At 43.1% G+C, this 16,268-nt stretch overlaps 1 protein-coding gene across 6 annotated transcripts in view; it reads right to left on the reverse strand.

The window, feature by feature from the left end:
- DACH1 (dachshund family transcription factor 1) overlaps window positions 1-15,934 on the reverse strand; it is a 353,381-nt gene extending 337,447 nt beyond the window's left edge. For all 6 annotated transcript variants that reach the window (XM_050978249.1, XM_050978250.1, XM_050978246.1 and 3 more), the window contains exon 1: window positions 14,396-15,934. In XM_050978249.1, coding sequence (XP_050834206.1) covers window positions 14,396-15,135 — 740 coding nt within the window. In that variant the 5' untranslated portion in view covers window positions 15,136-15,934. The remainder of the gene's footprint in view (window positions 1-14,395) is intronic.
- Window positions 15,935-16,268: the final 334 nt, after the last annotated feature.

Raw genomic sequence — 16,268 nt, forward strand, 5'->3', positions numbered from 1 at the left:
TCTGATTTTTATATGAACATTTCAATAATAAAACTGTTAGATTATTTAAATTATCTTAATGCATAGGCATGGAAAAGTGACTATTTCTTCTTCATGTTACCCCAACAGACATGCTGTCTTAAAATATGTATTGTTTGACCAGTCAATAGGAAACCTTAGCATTTGGTCTGAACTCATCTTATGTGATCTTTTATTAATGCACATTATACCGATTGAATTCAAGGACAGCAGGAAATAATTCAGCTCTGAAAACCGCAGCTGAAAAAAAAATGGAACGATGCTAACCGAAAGTATTTTAAAATTAATATAAGGTTTCTTCCTTGTTTGTTTTGCTACAAAGAATTAGATAAGGTGTTTCTTCAACAGAAGCATACACATTACAAAAATGTTGTGACATATGTGGGATACAGCCAAGCACCCAGGTGGCTAATCTCATTTTTAGAAGAAAGATACTGCTTTGTATGTTAATTGGTGCAAAAAAAAAAAAATTACATTTATGTTTTTATATGTACCATCTTTATTTCTTCTCAATCAACAGAAAAAGTAGAAATTACTGCATGCAAATGTTCAATATTCATTTAATTTGCATGAAGGTGCTTGAACAATTTTTTTATTCTAACAAGCTCATTTTTCATGCGTTTTGTCTTTCATCCTAATCTAGCATCTGTCATTCCTTTTTGAAGTTATTATCGGCCCAATTCCCTCTTGGACATGGTTGCTGGGTGACCGGTATCTTAGCACCCACTTTGACAGGAACAGATGTGAATCTGATCAAGAGATTTCCCATGAGTACCTGAAATCACAAACAACTTTCGAGAAAAACAAACAGCCTTGCTGTCACCGTCCCTCTCTCGCCCTCCTTCCCATCCCTTCCCCCATACCCCCCAAAAAAGAGTATGAGAAAGTTGATGCAGAGTTAACCAGCATCATTAAAACACATTATTATCTGGCAGGTGAGCTCCCCCAACACCTCTTGAGCTGCTTCTGCCTTCAAACGCCAACTCTCAGCTTTAAGTTTTAACAGCCCCCCTTTGAATACTTCCAAAGACGACTGCTCGCTTCTAAGGTCACCGTCTTCTAAACATTCTCACGTTGAACCTGTTTTCGTCACTTGAATGCTCTCATTTAAATCAATGGGATTATTCGTGTAAGCAAATTTCACATGCACACAAGCACCCAACAGTTGTTTTATAACACCTAACTCACATTCTGATTACAAATAATTTTCTTTGATCGCTCCCACACTTGGTTGCCGCTGTCTGTGAAATTCCAGCTTATGAAAACTCAGCTAGCTATGCTTTCTGAGTAGCAATACTGATAATATTTAAGGAACTGCAGAACTTTATTACTTTAAACCATCCAACTGAGATTCTATAGGCAACAGGACCCCTTACACAAACCAAAGCTTCCTGCTTGCAGGATTAAGACTTCCATGTACAGCCCAATGGCAGCACAGTGACTACATTCATTGCTGCACATGGGATATGGAAAAATAGGAAGAAACAGGAATTACAGCAGTATACTTCTGAAATAAACTTAGAACCATACAAAGCATAGGTAAGAATTTTCAGATTAAGTGTATTACTAAAAAAACCCCAATTTTTTCATTCCCATTTAACATCTCTGCCACAAGAATCTAGCCCAACATCAAAATCTACGGTAAAGCTTATTTCCTCTTGCTTGCTTTCCCAGGCACTACTCTAAACATAGCCCTTAGCGAAGAGAAAGGACACAGTTGTGATCCAAAGGCTGAAAATTTGATCATACATATGTAAACTCATAAGGCCGCATGTGACAGCGACACCGGATAAATTTGCTTTAACATGCTGTCAACCAGCCTTTCACTTCTGCCTCTTCACCATGCTACTCTTCAGCATGTTCCCAGCCCCATAGCCTCAGGGCTCCTGTCCCTACTGCTACTGCTAGGGTTAGCAACTGCTCCCACCAAGCATCCTCTGTATCTGAAGTTTTCACAGTGCCTCATAAAATACAGCTTCCATGGAGAATTGTAAATTTTCATCTTCTTTCTTTTCCTAATTCAGACAGGTGTGTGAGGAGAAGAAAGCAACCAGGAGAAAAGGAAAGAGAAAGGAAGAGTTTGAATTTTCAAAGATCAGAATTTGTTTCTTCATTCTGAGTTGTTGTTCTATGATCAAAAAGATAACAAAGGGATTTATTTTCTCTCTAGTTTAGATGCAAAGAGAATTTAAGACAAACATTTCAATCACAATGAAGAATTTATTGCCACCTATAGGTGATCTTAAATTTAATTTAATTTCCCTCACTTAGTACCAAAATCATAAAGGAGCCAAAACATTTTATTGATAGGTCAAAAGCCTAGTCTGATCTAAACTTACTCTGGATATAGTAAAATTTAAAAAAAAAAATCTTCTACACAACTTAAGAACAAGAGAACTACAAAGGAAAAGCCAAGCAAACAAGAAAACTGTTAAAGCCCCTAATTGTAACTGGATCTCTCTACCTTCCATTAAAAGTCATGTGGGAACAAAACTATTTGCTGTGTCTTGGGAAAAAATATGCCCCACTGTACCCACTTAGGATATCAGCACCACATAGTAGTCAAACCTGTTGATGGGACACGATGTACACATTTATAATAAATGCATAATGGTGATAAGTAATCACCATTTAGAAGACCTGCCTTTCACTTTGCCAGTCAAAACAAGAGCAAGCCTTTGATAAGGTCCCTGCAATGATACCTCATGAAACAGTTCAATTATCCAGACTGGCAAAGTCATGAATGGCTCAATGCAAACTGCACAGAAAAACTCACTGGTATGAAAAAACAAACAATCAGAGTAAATAAACATCTTCTTACTCGTCTTGGTAACACCTTTATATCCATTTCTTACCAACCAATCCCTTTCGCCCAAGCCAAAAAAGGGACTACAAACTCAGAACTAGCTCCCTCTGCCACATCCACACTACAGCCAGGGATCATCAGCTGAAATGTTCAGTCAATTGGAGTGCTAAGATGGCATTAAAGACAAAAGGGACTACAAACTCAGAACTAGCTCCCTCTGCCACATCCACACTACAGCCAGGGATCATCAGCTGAAATGTTCAGTCAATTGGAGTGCTAAGATGGCATTAAAGACAAAAGCATCTATACTAGATTAGTAGGATCCAAATTTGTCATTCATTCACTAGAAACAGACTTATGCAGGCAGTTAATGCCAACTTCAGCACTGAAAATATATTTCAAGCATTGGAAAGACTGACTGAGAATTAGAAAAGAAGGTGAAAGCAAAGCCTGGAAGGTTTGAAGAGCCTCTGTGGGATAGTAATTGCTGAGGCAAACTTAAGCTGAACAGAACACTCACTTAGTTTGTTAAATAAATCAAAATGCAAGCTAATTCTAATTTTAATGTAACCCTCTAAGTGTTTGAACTAAGGAACCTTCCATATCCTTAGGGCCCGCTATTTCAACTTAGCTAGCATAGTCCAACCTGGCAATACACCAGCAGGAACTCTTGGACACTATAAATACCACACCACCTCACCAGAGAGAGGTAAGCACTCACCCTGGGGTATTTAGGCTCCCAGCTCAAACCAAAGTACTGAAGGAGGAATGCCATGGGAGCATTATTATTACTCATTATTTAAATTGATTCCAAGATGAGGCAAGACGAACCATGATTTCCCAAATCCCAAGTTTTTAGTCCAGCTGAGGGAAGGAGAAAGGAAGAATGGAGTCTTGGGAGCCTTCTTGTGAACTGTCTCCTTGGGTAAACCCTTTAGAACCTTGAGCCACAGTGTCTCACATTCCAGGTGAGCAGCCCAAAACCTGCAGAGCTGCTCTCTTCTCTATAGCCCACACAACATGTACTGACTACTCCTCTTTTTCACACACAGGAAAACAAAGCCTGAGTTACTAAACCAAGAGGAGGGTTCACGGCTTGAGGACTTAGTCAATACCAAACAAATTCTATAATTTAAACTTTTTGCAGCATAATTATATTGAGAAACCATTAGACATTTTAAAGAATTAGAATAGTGAACTGTTAAATATTAGGCAATTGACCCATACCTAATGTAAAGTAAGTTTGTGAAAACGTCCTCAGAAAAATTTAGTAGAAAAACAGGTGTAGGAGAAAATTCAAATGTGACCCGTAAGGCCTCAGAATTTAGAAATGAATTGGGATCAGTTCATTCTTTTCCCATGGGGTAACTTGTATAAATGTAATTCTATGGTTTCATAAAACCAGGTCAAGTTTGTGTCCCCGGAGGTCCTTTGGCAATTTGAAGCATGGCAGCACTTTTTCCTGGCTTTAAGTTCAAATCTGCATGCGTTCTGGATTTCTGAAAGGAAGCGATTAGTCAAGCTGAAAAGATAGACCCATCCTGTTCAGAGCACACCTTCCACACAGAAAACTACTTGCAGGGGTGAAACACAACTTCACAGAACAGTATTTAGAACTAGTTGGCTCTGCATTTTTCAAAACCTCTAAAGACAATTCCTTTTCTCTCATCAGCAACAACCTGAAATTATTCTGTTTAACGCCACATCCACTGTGCCTGACTTCTATTGCAATGAGGCCAGAATGAAAGTGGGCTGAGTCTGACCACTCTGCTGAGCAACAAATCCCTCTGTGTGGAATCATACATCTTCTGGTTCAACCAAAGAGACTCAAAGAGCAAAGGAAGGATAACAAAGAAATCCAGGTTGTTTGAGCAAACTTCTCAGTGTGTAAATCTGACATGCACAAACTGCACAAACTACGGCAGCGGCTGCTCCTTCTATAGATAAAATCCACCCTTTCCACCACTCTGTTGTGGTGCCATCGTTCTATGGTACCACATAAGCTCTGAACAATAAAATTTGTTTAAGATTTATTAATTCTTAGCAATGTCCCACCTGTTGTACCTTGAGGTGGCGTCAGGCCAACCCAACAGCTGTGGCTATCCCCAAACCTGCTGACTAAAAACCTCACTGATGCCCTCCCCAGGAAATGCCATGGCTCTTTACTTACATGATTTGCATGCACACTCCTGAAACAGCTACATGCTGGTAAATTAGTATTTCTAATACATTTGTCTCATAGTTTCTCAAAACTGTATTTTATACACAGCTAGACGTTAAATTGTAAAATATTGTAGCAGGAGCTTCTTTTTCTGTTACTGTCAATTTTAACATCATATTTCAGCAGCAAATTCATTTCAAAGGGAATGAGTAGAATCACAAACCATCTATAATGCCCAGTAATGTAAGACAAAATATTTTATTACCATTTAATGTTTATTTTTTTAATCTGGCCCATTAAAAACTATGGGTATCAGCTTAAAATAATCCATAACAAACCAAAACCAAAACCAAGCAATCCTGCCCTGTATTAGAAAAATTGGCAGCGTAACTTGCACCAGAATCATGAAATTAGGCTTTACTGGTAGATACAGACACAGAGAAACAACAAAAAATATTCACCTATATTGTAGGAACAGTTCTAACAAGATAAGATGTATTTAAAAGAAAAAAAAGAATATATGACTTTTCACTCATATATATATATATTTATAGTATATAGTATATAGTATATAGTATATAGTATATAGTATGTAATATATAAATATATATATATATTATATTTAATGCCACCTGAGGTATTTTCTTCCCCCCCATGCAATAAATTACTGTAAGGAAACAGAAGATAATTGAAAAATGGTTTCACTTCCTTCCCAGCAAGCTACCAGTGAGAATCAGCACTAAAATGTGAAAAGTGACAACCATGGCACATATTTTGGGACTATGCATTCCCTTCAAAAAGGACGGGATGCATCTGTGCTACAAAAATGAACACAAAAAAATCCCAGCAGAGGGTATGAAGCCACAGGTTATACCAAATTCTGATACTCATTCCTGCAAAGATGTTGACTGATTTGCTGAAATTAATTAATACAAAAGAATGCTCCCAAAAACACTAAGATTGCATTAAATGCATGATGCATTAAAAAACGCATCATTAATCCATTTTATGCTACCAGTGTTAATTTACAGGACACTAAAACTCAAGCATTTTTCCAATGCCTTCAAACTGTCCCTGCTAATGTAAGAAAGTATACAGCAATTCAGTTTCCTACCTAAGATGTCAACTGATTCTCTTATAGCACTTCCAAATATATTTTGCTTATCCTTGGTTTAAAAGATACATGTAGGCTATTGAAAGCAACAGTAGTATCTGCATTCTTAAAGTTACACATATGGTTTAAAACCATAGCATGGTTATTTTAAGGTAAATAACTAAGTCCCACAGGTGACCTTGTCCAACAAAGAAAGGTTTTTACAGCAGGTCAAGAGACTGGAAACAAATTATATGCTTCATAAAGACATAACATTGTCATCCATTAAAACATATACAACGAATTAAAGTATTAGGTTTATATTTTTACCACATTTGGAAAAAGAGTAATTCAAAAATAATAGTTTTAGTAATGGGTTTTTTTTAAGGAATGATCAAACTATCAATAAGCCCTGACTAGATTTATCACAAACTGTACAAAACTGCAACACATTGTTTGTACTTCTCTTAAAAATACAATATCTAATACCAGAAAGTGAGGTTTTTTTGTGTCTCAGGTATAAAATCATGATCCAGCTCTTAAAAAACAAATCATGTAAGTATGAGAACAACATGAAATCAAGGTTACAAAAGATGTTATTAAATAGTAATACAACATCTTACCTGTTTCCTTTATATTTTGCTTTATATAACTGCTTTATTTTTGATTCCTTACAATCATTTCATATAAAATGAAAAAGCAAAACATTTCCCAGATGTGAAATTCAGAAATAGCTTCTATCGTACAACAGTTTGTGAATACAAGCATATGCTGAGAGGCATGTCCCAAACAACAACTTGTACGCCAAATGTAAAATACCTATTACCTGTTCTCAGTACAGCACGGTTAACAAGTGCTCCAACAGGAACACTCAGAGTTATGAACTTCAATCATGGCATCGTAACATTACAAGGATATTTCAGCTGTCAATTATGCTAAAGCATGTGCAGCAGTCCCACGTACTCCCATTCTTCTCCTTCTCCCCATCCAACTCCAGGAGTAACTCTTGTTATTTTGTCAGTCAGGTAATCTGTATGCACACCTACTGTGCCCTCTCATTCAGTCATACAATCTAAGGAACAAAATGAATGTAAAAAAAGATGTCTTAACAGCTAAGGTGCACTTTTATCAGTATATTTAGTAACACATAAAATTAAAATGTGAATAAGAGAATTAGTCTGAAAGCTTTGTTTGAACCCGAGCTTCTTTCAGATCGAAAGGGATTTTGGCATAATTTAGCCATTTGGCCAATTCAGAGATTAATTCTATAAATTATAAGGATTAATAAAATTTCATGACCAAAACATCTACTTCTTTTAATGGAAAAAAAAAAATCCAGTTGGTGTGGCAAGATGCACCAGCAAATTTTAATTGCACTTGCTCCATTGTTCCTGGACTACGGCTAATTTCAGCCTTTCAAAGGCCATAAAATCCCACTGTTCAAAATTTGTAACAAAAAATGCATTTCTTTCTCATACTGAAATAGCTTTCTTCTTCATGATGAAGATGCAAATTATGTAGGATGCAAAGAAAGTATCTAAAATAAGCTAGTTTTGGAGTAAACAGGGTACCTTTAAAGAGATAAAAGAACAGAAAGTTATGTTAAGTATCACCCACACAAGTATTCCAGGAGTGCACTATAAAAACTTTGGAATATTTTATTGTATCAGAAACATAATTTCATGAACACTAACCAAAAAAAAGCCTGTATTATTTCAGAAAGTTTCTGCCTATAACTAGTAATGTGTTTTAATACCCACAGTTTAGAACATCTTTCCATTCAATTCTGCAAACTGCACTGTGTATATTTATCCACCTGCCGGGGAGGATGTTCATCTTAAAAGCAATCATCACAAAACATTGTTTAAAGCAAGGTGAACTAAAATACATTTTGTGATCCATTTCCTCAGTTGCAAGCAGTTTCCTCACACAAGCACTTTCATCAGTGTTGGTGGACGTATCCTGAACTGTTGCTCAGGGTCTGTTGGTTAAAGATCCCATCTCTAAAAGAGACCAATGCAAATTGACAGAGGAGAAAGGGAGTTTTCAGTATTTTCAGAGTTATCCCAGCTAATCACTACGAGTGACTTAGAAAATTCCAAACTGGGATGTAACTGGATGGTCAAAAACAGATCCCTCCTCTGATGAAACTGAGTGACAGTATTTTTCTACTTAATGCTATGGAAAATATACTATTACCTTTTTTCTTTTTCTTCCATTAAAAAAAAAAAAGAGCCAAAACCCAAAAAAGTTTAAAACAGTTCACAGTTATTAACACTCAATGCTAAGATTCCACATTTTGTAGATTACAGCTGAATATTCTGCAATGCCTGTGAAATGAAACATCAGCACTTGTTAGGAGATGCCCCAGGCTGAGCACAGTATCAGATAAATAAGTGGAACATAGTGGGTTAAGGATAAAGTTATTCCTCAAAGCAAACTGGATTTTATTATTTCAAGTCACAGACACATCCTGATTCTAAATATAAAGATTTTTCGTTTATATTTCAGGATTTTTGAAAATAATTTAAATTATAATGGAAAAAAGAAAAATTCTTCCCTAATTCACACTGGAGAAATTATCTATATATGAATTAACTCTCTGGATCATAATAGCTTTTTGCAGATGACTCTTCAGCTGTATCGTTTAAATACGTATTTAGGCAACTAAAAATTTACTGTCAATTCCTATTATGTCAGTCCACATTATGGCGCTGTTACAGCATGCACATTTAAAGATTATTGAAAAAATTACTGTTCATGTGCAGTATATAATTTGCAAAAGGTTAATCACTATTTTAAAACAATGAATGGAATTAACTCATAATGCAAAGCAGATGCCCCAAACGTTATTTTTAAAACAAAACATATTTAACTTATAAAAGAACAAAGAGGATCTAAATCCAGTCCTGTTGCTTAAAACCAGACAGGCATCATGGTTGTTTTGGACCCTAATTTCACTGGCTCATACAATTTAGATAAAACTCTGTAGTTTCTAACTACTCTCTGCTATCCTACAGCCATTAATGAATTTTTACAGCTAATCTTGTAAAGCTCCTCCATGACTAGGCAACACTGGCAATGGTGAAAAAGAGATTTACTTGTACAAGACCAGCAGGGATTTTAGTAACAATTTAATGCATCAATTAGGTAGTTCAAAAGGAAAATATTAAAATTCAATGCAGTGTATGAAGATTCTCTGCTTCGTATGCAATTCACTTTAGATGACCAGTCACAGAGATGGGCAAAAACAGACATCTGGAATGATCCAGGAGCAGAGGAAAACAGAAGAAATACTATATGGCAGTCAAACAATATTAGTGTTTCCAACAAGTATTCGGAACCCACTCTGGATTACAGAACAGCAAGCAGGACAATTTGTAAATAAGAGTGCTTTGAGTGCATTCTGGTTTACAATACTGAGGAGGGTCAGAGAAGAAGCCCTGGGTGGGCGCAGCAGCCTCCCAACACAGCCCCATAGGGACACACTGTGGGGCACTTGCTCCATGTGCCCGGGGGCTCAGCTACCCCACACAGGGGCCTGTGGCTCCAGAAAGAGCCTGGAAGCCTGAGACTGAGCCCGGCATTTGAGCAGAGATGGCAGTGGTCTGAGGAAATAACAAAACTATCCATATAGCCCTTTCTTGTAAGTCAAGTTGATACTGACCTGACAATAAAACTATGCTTTTTTTACATAAACTACATCTGACAAGAAAAGATTTCTTAATTAAAAAAAAAAAATACACAAAACTTTACCAATATTCATAGCTATAAGATAAAGGAGGAGGTAATCAAACTGAATCCTTGAGGAATATTATGTGAAGCAATCAGGGAAAAAATGTGCCCCTGCCCATCACCAGCAGGCCCTCAATTCCCTGCACGGGAGCAGCGTCCGCAGCACTTCTCAACAGGCAGCCAGCGTTCCCAGAGAAGTGTTCCCTTCCAAAGTATCAGATACCCTGCTACTGCCAGCGACTGAAGTATCAGATTAAAGGGATAAATAGTTCTGTCCTGTTGCAGTAAGTATGGGCCAAGGATCTCAGCCTTTAAACTACTATATTTACCATTGAATATATAATGTAAGATAGATAAAAAAGTACTGTTATTATGAGCGACTGGAGTCTTTCATTTTGTTTAAGTCTAAGGAAACCACTTCCAAACCTTTTACTCATTCTTCATAGCTACTACAATTTATCTTCTGGCCTTCCAGAAGTCCTCTTTGCTTGTAAAGCCTTCCACATTTCTGCTGATTATATTTTAATAATCTGTGGTAAGAAGGAAGGTCATCAATATAAACCACAGCTACTATATATTTGACATTCCTTCCAGCTGCACTTGCTGACCTGTTCATTTAAAGTATCTATGATATGTACTAACCTATCTGGGTGAGATACTCCTTTAATTAATACAAACAGGGGGGAAAAAAAAAGCTATGCAAGCCTGCAGTATTCAGTAAACAAGGACATGCTAGGTCCACATAATTTGAGAGAAGCAGGAGCTAGGAAAGAGGGCCTGAATAACTGCCGTTAAGATGGGCTTTGAAGAGAATTGTTTCATGCTCAGCATCTTTCCCCTTTACATTTAAAAATCAATTAGCTTGTTTTCCAAAAATTGTAAAGAGCTTCCAAAGGCTGCGAATAATTCCCCACTTTAAGTATGAATGTCAATGAACTCATTCAAAATCATCTTCAAATGTCAGAAAAGATTAACATGTCCTGGTCACAGAAGGGAGGTCAGAAGAATGCGCACGCTTTTAGCCTTTACTCGGGTGGGCACAATCCAAAGCCAGCCTAAGTCTATGGGAAAACTCTAGAAAGGGACCCAGCATGGCAAAATTCCACAACAAGTGCTCAAAACACAAGAGACCAGAAACAATCTGAGATCAATAGCTTCCAGGTCATTAATCCTAGGCAGGTGACATTCAGTGCACAGTTCGCTACTCTCTTTCACCCACACATTCAAGAAACCTGACTCGATTGGCATCTAGTAGCTCTAAATATTTTCCATGTTTTGCCTTCATCCTTCCTCTATTTGTTTGGCATATGGCTTTCTAGCATCCCATTAATGTCAAACCATTTAATCGGAATGTAAGCTAAATGCACAGTTTGCTATTTCCTGGATTTCTGTTTGGCAGCCAATGCTTTTTATGAGGAAAATAAAAGCAAAGGTCAGTATGACCAGAAAAGAAAAGTCATCTTCATAACGGAAGCTTATTTTTCCAGTGAACTGATACACAAGCCTAATTTAGAAAAAGGTCCTTTAGTATCATGTTATTATTAGTAGTATCACAAATAAACACAGAAACCAATTCACTTTACAGACCTCCACATTAAGCATTCAATAGAAAATCCCTTGGTGTTTTATTGATTTTTGTTTTATTGATTTTTTAAATAGCAATATCACAGTTAAAATGTATCATTTTGGTGAAACACATCTAAAACTTTTCCGTCTCAAAATAAGTTATTACAAATTATTTCCACAGCAACTGGCAACTAACGATTCAATCCATTTAAAGAACAACAAAGTAATGGCTTTATTTGGATGCCTTTTTTGATTAAATAACATATTAACCTTGATGAAGCTTTCCAAAAAGGGATTAGCGTACTCGAGTGCATCAGCTGATTATGAGACAAATATAACAGTGATAAGATGCTGGTTCAAAATTTTTGAATCTGATGAGTACAACAATTTAGCTGCTAGGATGGAGTTGGTTCTTCCAGTTTCCATCTCAACAGTAAAGTGTCCACCCGGGATACGAAAAGACATCACCCAGCTAAAGTATGCAGTAACTGGGAGTCAGAAAAGGTCGCTTAAATCACTAAACTGAGTAGACCAAAATGCTCTGCATAATTACTGCAATGTCAGAAATAATTTAAAATGATTTGCAAAGAAAGAAGAATTAAATGTATTAGAGGGGAAATCCAGAAAGCAAATACAGATTTATCTTCCCTTTCTGACCAAAACTCACTGACCCACTTTGCTTTATTTGTCTATACTGTAATAATACATTTTGCATACCTATTGTATACCCTTTCCATTAATTTATTTGCTTAATGGATGTATAAGTAAGCCTACTACAATTACGCTTTTTAAGGGTCAAATCCTACTCACTTCTGAACCCACTACTGTAATTTCTACTACACTGGATGATAACACAGCAGACCTCAGGAACAGCTGAAAAACAGCCGATTCTGTGCTGTTGACATAATCAAGCCATGTTACAACCAGCCTGCCAAACCCTTTTATAACCCTGCCAAGTCCAGGAATTGGTGTCTCCATAAGCCCCCACACACCCCCGATAAAAAAAAAGAAAGTTTCTGTATTTCTTAATTCTACATGTTTAAATCAAAATTCACACGGTTATGACTGTGTTAAAGTAAAACTTCCATAAGTTTATTTTAAGGACCAAATCTTGGAACTCGTACAGAGTTGCTGCAAGTTACACACCACACGGACAAACACACACACACACACACACACACACACACACACACACACACAGACACACACAAAAACCCCAAACCAACAATTGTCTAAGAGCAGCTATTAATATTCATGTTGATTCCACATGAAACAACAGCAGAGTTACCCGAGCAGCTACAGTTATGTCAGCGCTTGGAAGTTATTCCAGGCTGTTTTGTCCTGCTGCCCTGAATATTCAGGAACTTCAACAATCCATCCAGCAATTGCTACCGCAGAGTTAGTGCTCTGCTTCGCCTGGCTCTATGCTAATGACTGCCAGGCACCCTCTGCTGAGTCGGGGGGGGGGGGATGAAGGGAAGAAGGAGGGGATGTCACACGCCCCGCCATCGGGGACGGGACGGGCAGGAGCACAGCATCGCGTGGGGTTAATTCCCCACGTGTTGGTTGTTGCTGCACCTTGTAATATGACAATAAGAAAGTGAAACGAGCCCGGTCTGTTTGTTTGGGTATATTGAAAGTAGCATCGGGACTTTGTCCACGACCTCCTCCGTGGGAAGTTCTTGCCGCCCCTCCAGCGCGGCACAGCCCGAGCCCCCCGCCCCCGCCTGAGGCAGGGGGAGAGCCCCCGGGAACTGGAGGCGCTTCCGACCGCTCTGATCTCGGGGTCACGGCAGTTATGCGATCCCTTCTCCTTATCGAGCAGATTCAGCCCTGCAACCTACAGATTGAGAGATAACACCCCCACGCTTTCGCCCTCCATTGCAAAGGCGGCTGCTATTGCATCAGGAATTTCCCCTTTTGCCAGCTCCTTCCATCCCCCCGACACTGCTCCCCGGCTGTGGCAAGTTTGGGGCTCGCCTCCCCCCCGCGCTCTCCTCGGCCCGCGGGGTGCGGGGATAGCCCCGCACCGCCCGCAGCCGCAGCGCTGCTCCCCCGCCCTCGGCGCCGTCCCCGCTACCGCGCCCGCGTTACTCCGCGCGGCGGCAGGATCCAGCCTTGCCAAATGACTGCCGCGCTCCCGCTGCCCCCCGTCTCCTCCTCGGCTGGTGGGGCCCCGGACCTGCTCGCACCTGCTCCTTGGGGACCGACACCCCTACCCCCACCCCCACACCCCCCACCGGGGAAGCAGCCCAGCCCCGGCCGCCTGGCACCTCTCCCCACTACCCCAAAGAAAAGCTGCCTCCTCCTCCTCCTCCTCGCCGTCTTCCCGCCCTGCCTTCACCTCCCCCGTTCGCCATGTGGCAACTGCCTTACAGCCCTACACAAAAAGTGCACGTGCCCCCTCGGATGTGTGACAGCAGCTGACGGCCAAGCGGCCTCCATCGCCCCAGAACGGGCCCGGCGCCGGGCTGCTCCGCGCCCCATCCTAGTTAACGCGACACCCCAGTGTCTATGTCTCCGTCCCCCCCATCAGGACCGTTCCCCGCCCACTCCCGTGCACCCTTCGGGCGGCTTTTTCCCAGGGTTGCCCGCTTTAAAGATACATCCAAGGATAAACTTCAGCTGGAGGTTCGGTCAGAAAGCACTTTCTAGCCCCTTCCCACCCCCGCCGGCCCTCCGTTCCCGCGCTGCGGTGCCCGCGGCCACCCCTACCCCCGGCACGCCTCGGCCCGGGGGGCAGGGAAGGGACAATGACAGGGCGACACTTGCAAGGCGCAGCGGGAGGGGGTACACCAACGCGGCTTCCCCTTCCCCGCTCTGTCCCTCCGTCCCACCAAGAAGCAGCGCCGCTGGCTGCGGAGAAGGCCGGCCGGGTGCCGGGGCAGCGCGGGAGGGGCAGCGGGAAGCGGCGCAGCGCTCGCTCGGACCGCACCGCGCGGGGGTGGGACGGGGGCGGCGGCGGCGGCGGCGGCGGGGGGGCCGGCAGGGCGCGCGTGTGCCTTGCGGCGCTTACCTGGCGTTGGTGCAGTCGTTGTAGAGGGTCTCGAAATCCTTCCTGGAGATGAGTTTGCAGCGGTTGACCCCGGGCTGGATGGCCCCCAGCCCTCTCAGGATGCGGACCTGCTCCACGTTGCAGACCACGGGCGTGATCTCGAGCCGCTTCAGCTTGGTGTAGACCGTGTGCAAGCCCCCCACCAAGTGCTTCAGGAAGAGGTCGAAAGCCTGGGGCAGGCAGATGAGTTCGCAGCCTTCCACGGTGAAGGAGGCCACTTTGGCCCCCCTCAGATCCACCATCTTGCACTCGTTATTCTGGGGAGTGTTCTCCACCGGGGACGGGGTCGAGTACACGGGCTTGCCGGGCAGGCTGCCGGCCGCGCTGGCCGCGCTGGCATTGGGAGTGGAGGTGCCGCCGCTGCCGCCGCCGCTGCTGCTGCTGCCGCCGCCGCCGGTGCCCAGGCTGGGGCTGCCGCCGCCGCTGCCGCCGCCGCTGCCGTTACCGCCGCCGCCGCTGGTGGTGGAGGTGACTGTGGCCGCCGCTGCCGCCGCCGCCGCTGCGATGGGCTCCGGCCGGAATAGGTTTGTCCCCGAAGCGGCCGGCGGAGGAGCGATGGACGGAGACGGAGAGGAGGTGGCCGACGACGAGGTGGCCGACGACGAGGTGGTGGTGGTGGTGGTGCAGGCGGCAGAAGTTGAGACCGGAGGCTGAGGGGGGACCAGCTGGGTCGGAGGGATCAAAGCAGCCGGTACGGCCATGGTCACATATACGGCGGAGGGGGCAGGGGGAGGGGGGAAAGTTCCCACACACACACGCAGGGGAAAGGGGAAAAATTAAAAAAAAAATTATTAAAAAAAAAAAAAAAGAGGAAAGGAGAGAAGGGAGGAGGGGGGAGAAGAAGGGGGGGATAACCCCAGATCAGGTGCTGCGGCGAGCGAGAGAGCAGGGGGCAGAGTGAGAGAGAGAACGCACAAAGTGTCCCGCAAGTGGGGACGGAGGAGGAGGAGGAGGAGGAGAAGTCCGCTCCGGGCGGCGGGGCTGGGGCCGAGGGGAGGGGGAGGGCAGTTTCTTTTTGTGGTCCTTGCTCTAGCACCACGTTAAAGACGAAGGTGAAAAGGAGGAGGTTTGAAGGACTTCGGTTCTCTCTGGCAAGTACATTGATCAAAGATTGAGAGGGGAATGACAGAGAGAAAATGAGCGGGGAAGTGCTGGCTGCTGCCGCCGCCGCCGCCGCCGCTCGCTCGCTGGACGAGTTGTTGTTGTCACACGGTGCGGAGGGGAGGAGCTCCGGCAACTTGAAATACCCTTTGAAGCAGCAAAAGGCTCACTCACTAGTATTAACCCAAATTATCCAACCAGGAACTCGGAGCAGGAAAACAGAGAGAGGGAGAGAAGTCCCTCTCCCCCCTCCTTCAGGAACCGTTAGATTACATGTTTCATATTTCACCCCACCAGAGATGAGATGTAATTTTCCCAGCCCTTTTCAACAGTCGCTTGTCAACACAGTTTGTGGAGAAACACGAGCGTCTCCAGCGTTCCCCCAAAGCCGGGAGGGGAGCGGGGGAGCCGGGGCGCGGGGCGGGGCGCTGGGCACCGCACACCTTGCCGGGGCAGACAAAAGCAGAAACCCCGGACCGGGCTGTTGCTCTTGCTGCTGCTGTGGCTCTCCCGGGACCACAGACGCTCCTCCCGGCGGGGTGGGAGTTGCTGCCGAGGGTGCCCTTTGTTGCGCGGCAGGCGGCGGCGGCTGCGCGGGGCGCGCACGGGCAGCCCCACGCGGCAGCATCCGCGGAGGACTTTCCTGCGGCGGCCGCGGATCGGAGGGGACTACGAGGCACTACGGCTCAGGCCGCCGAGACGCCGCGCCGAACGGGCTGCGGCGGCACAGAAG

The sequence above is a fragment of the Serinus canaria genome, chromosome 1 (assembly GCF_022539315.1).
Source record: "Serinus canaria isolate serCan28SL12 chromosome 1, serCan2020, whole genome shotgun sequence".
Classification (NCBI taxonomy): Eukaryota; Metazoa; Chordata; class Aves; order Passeriformes; family Fringillidae; genus Serinus; species Serinus canaria.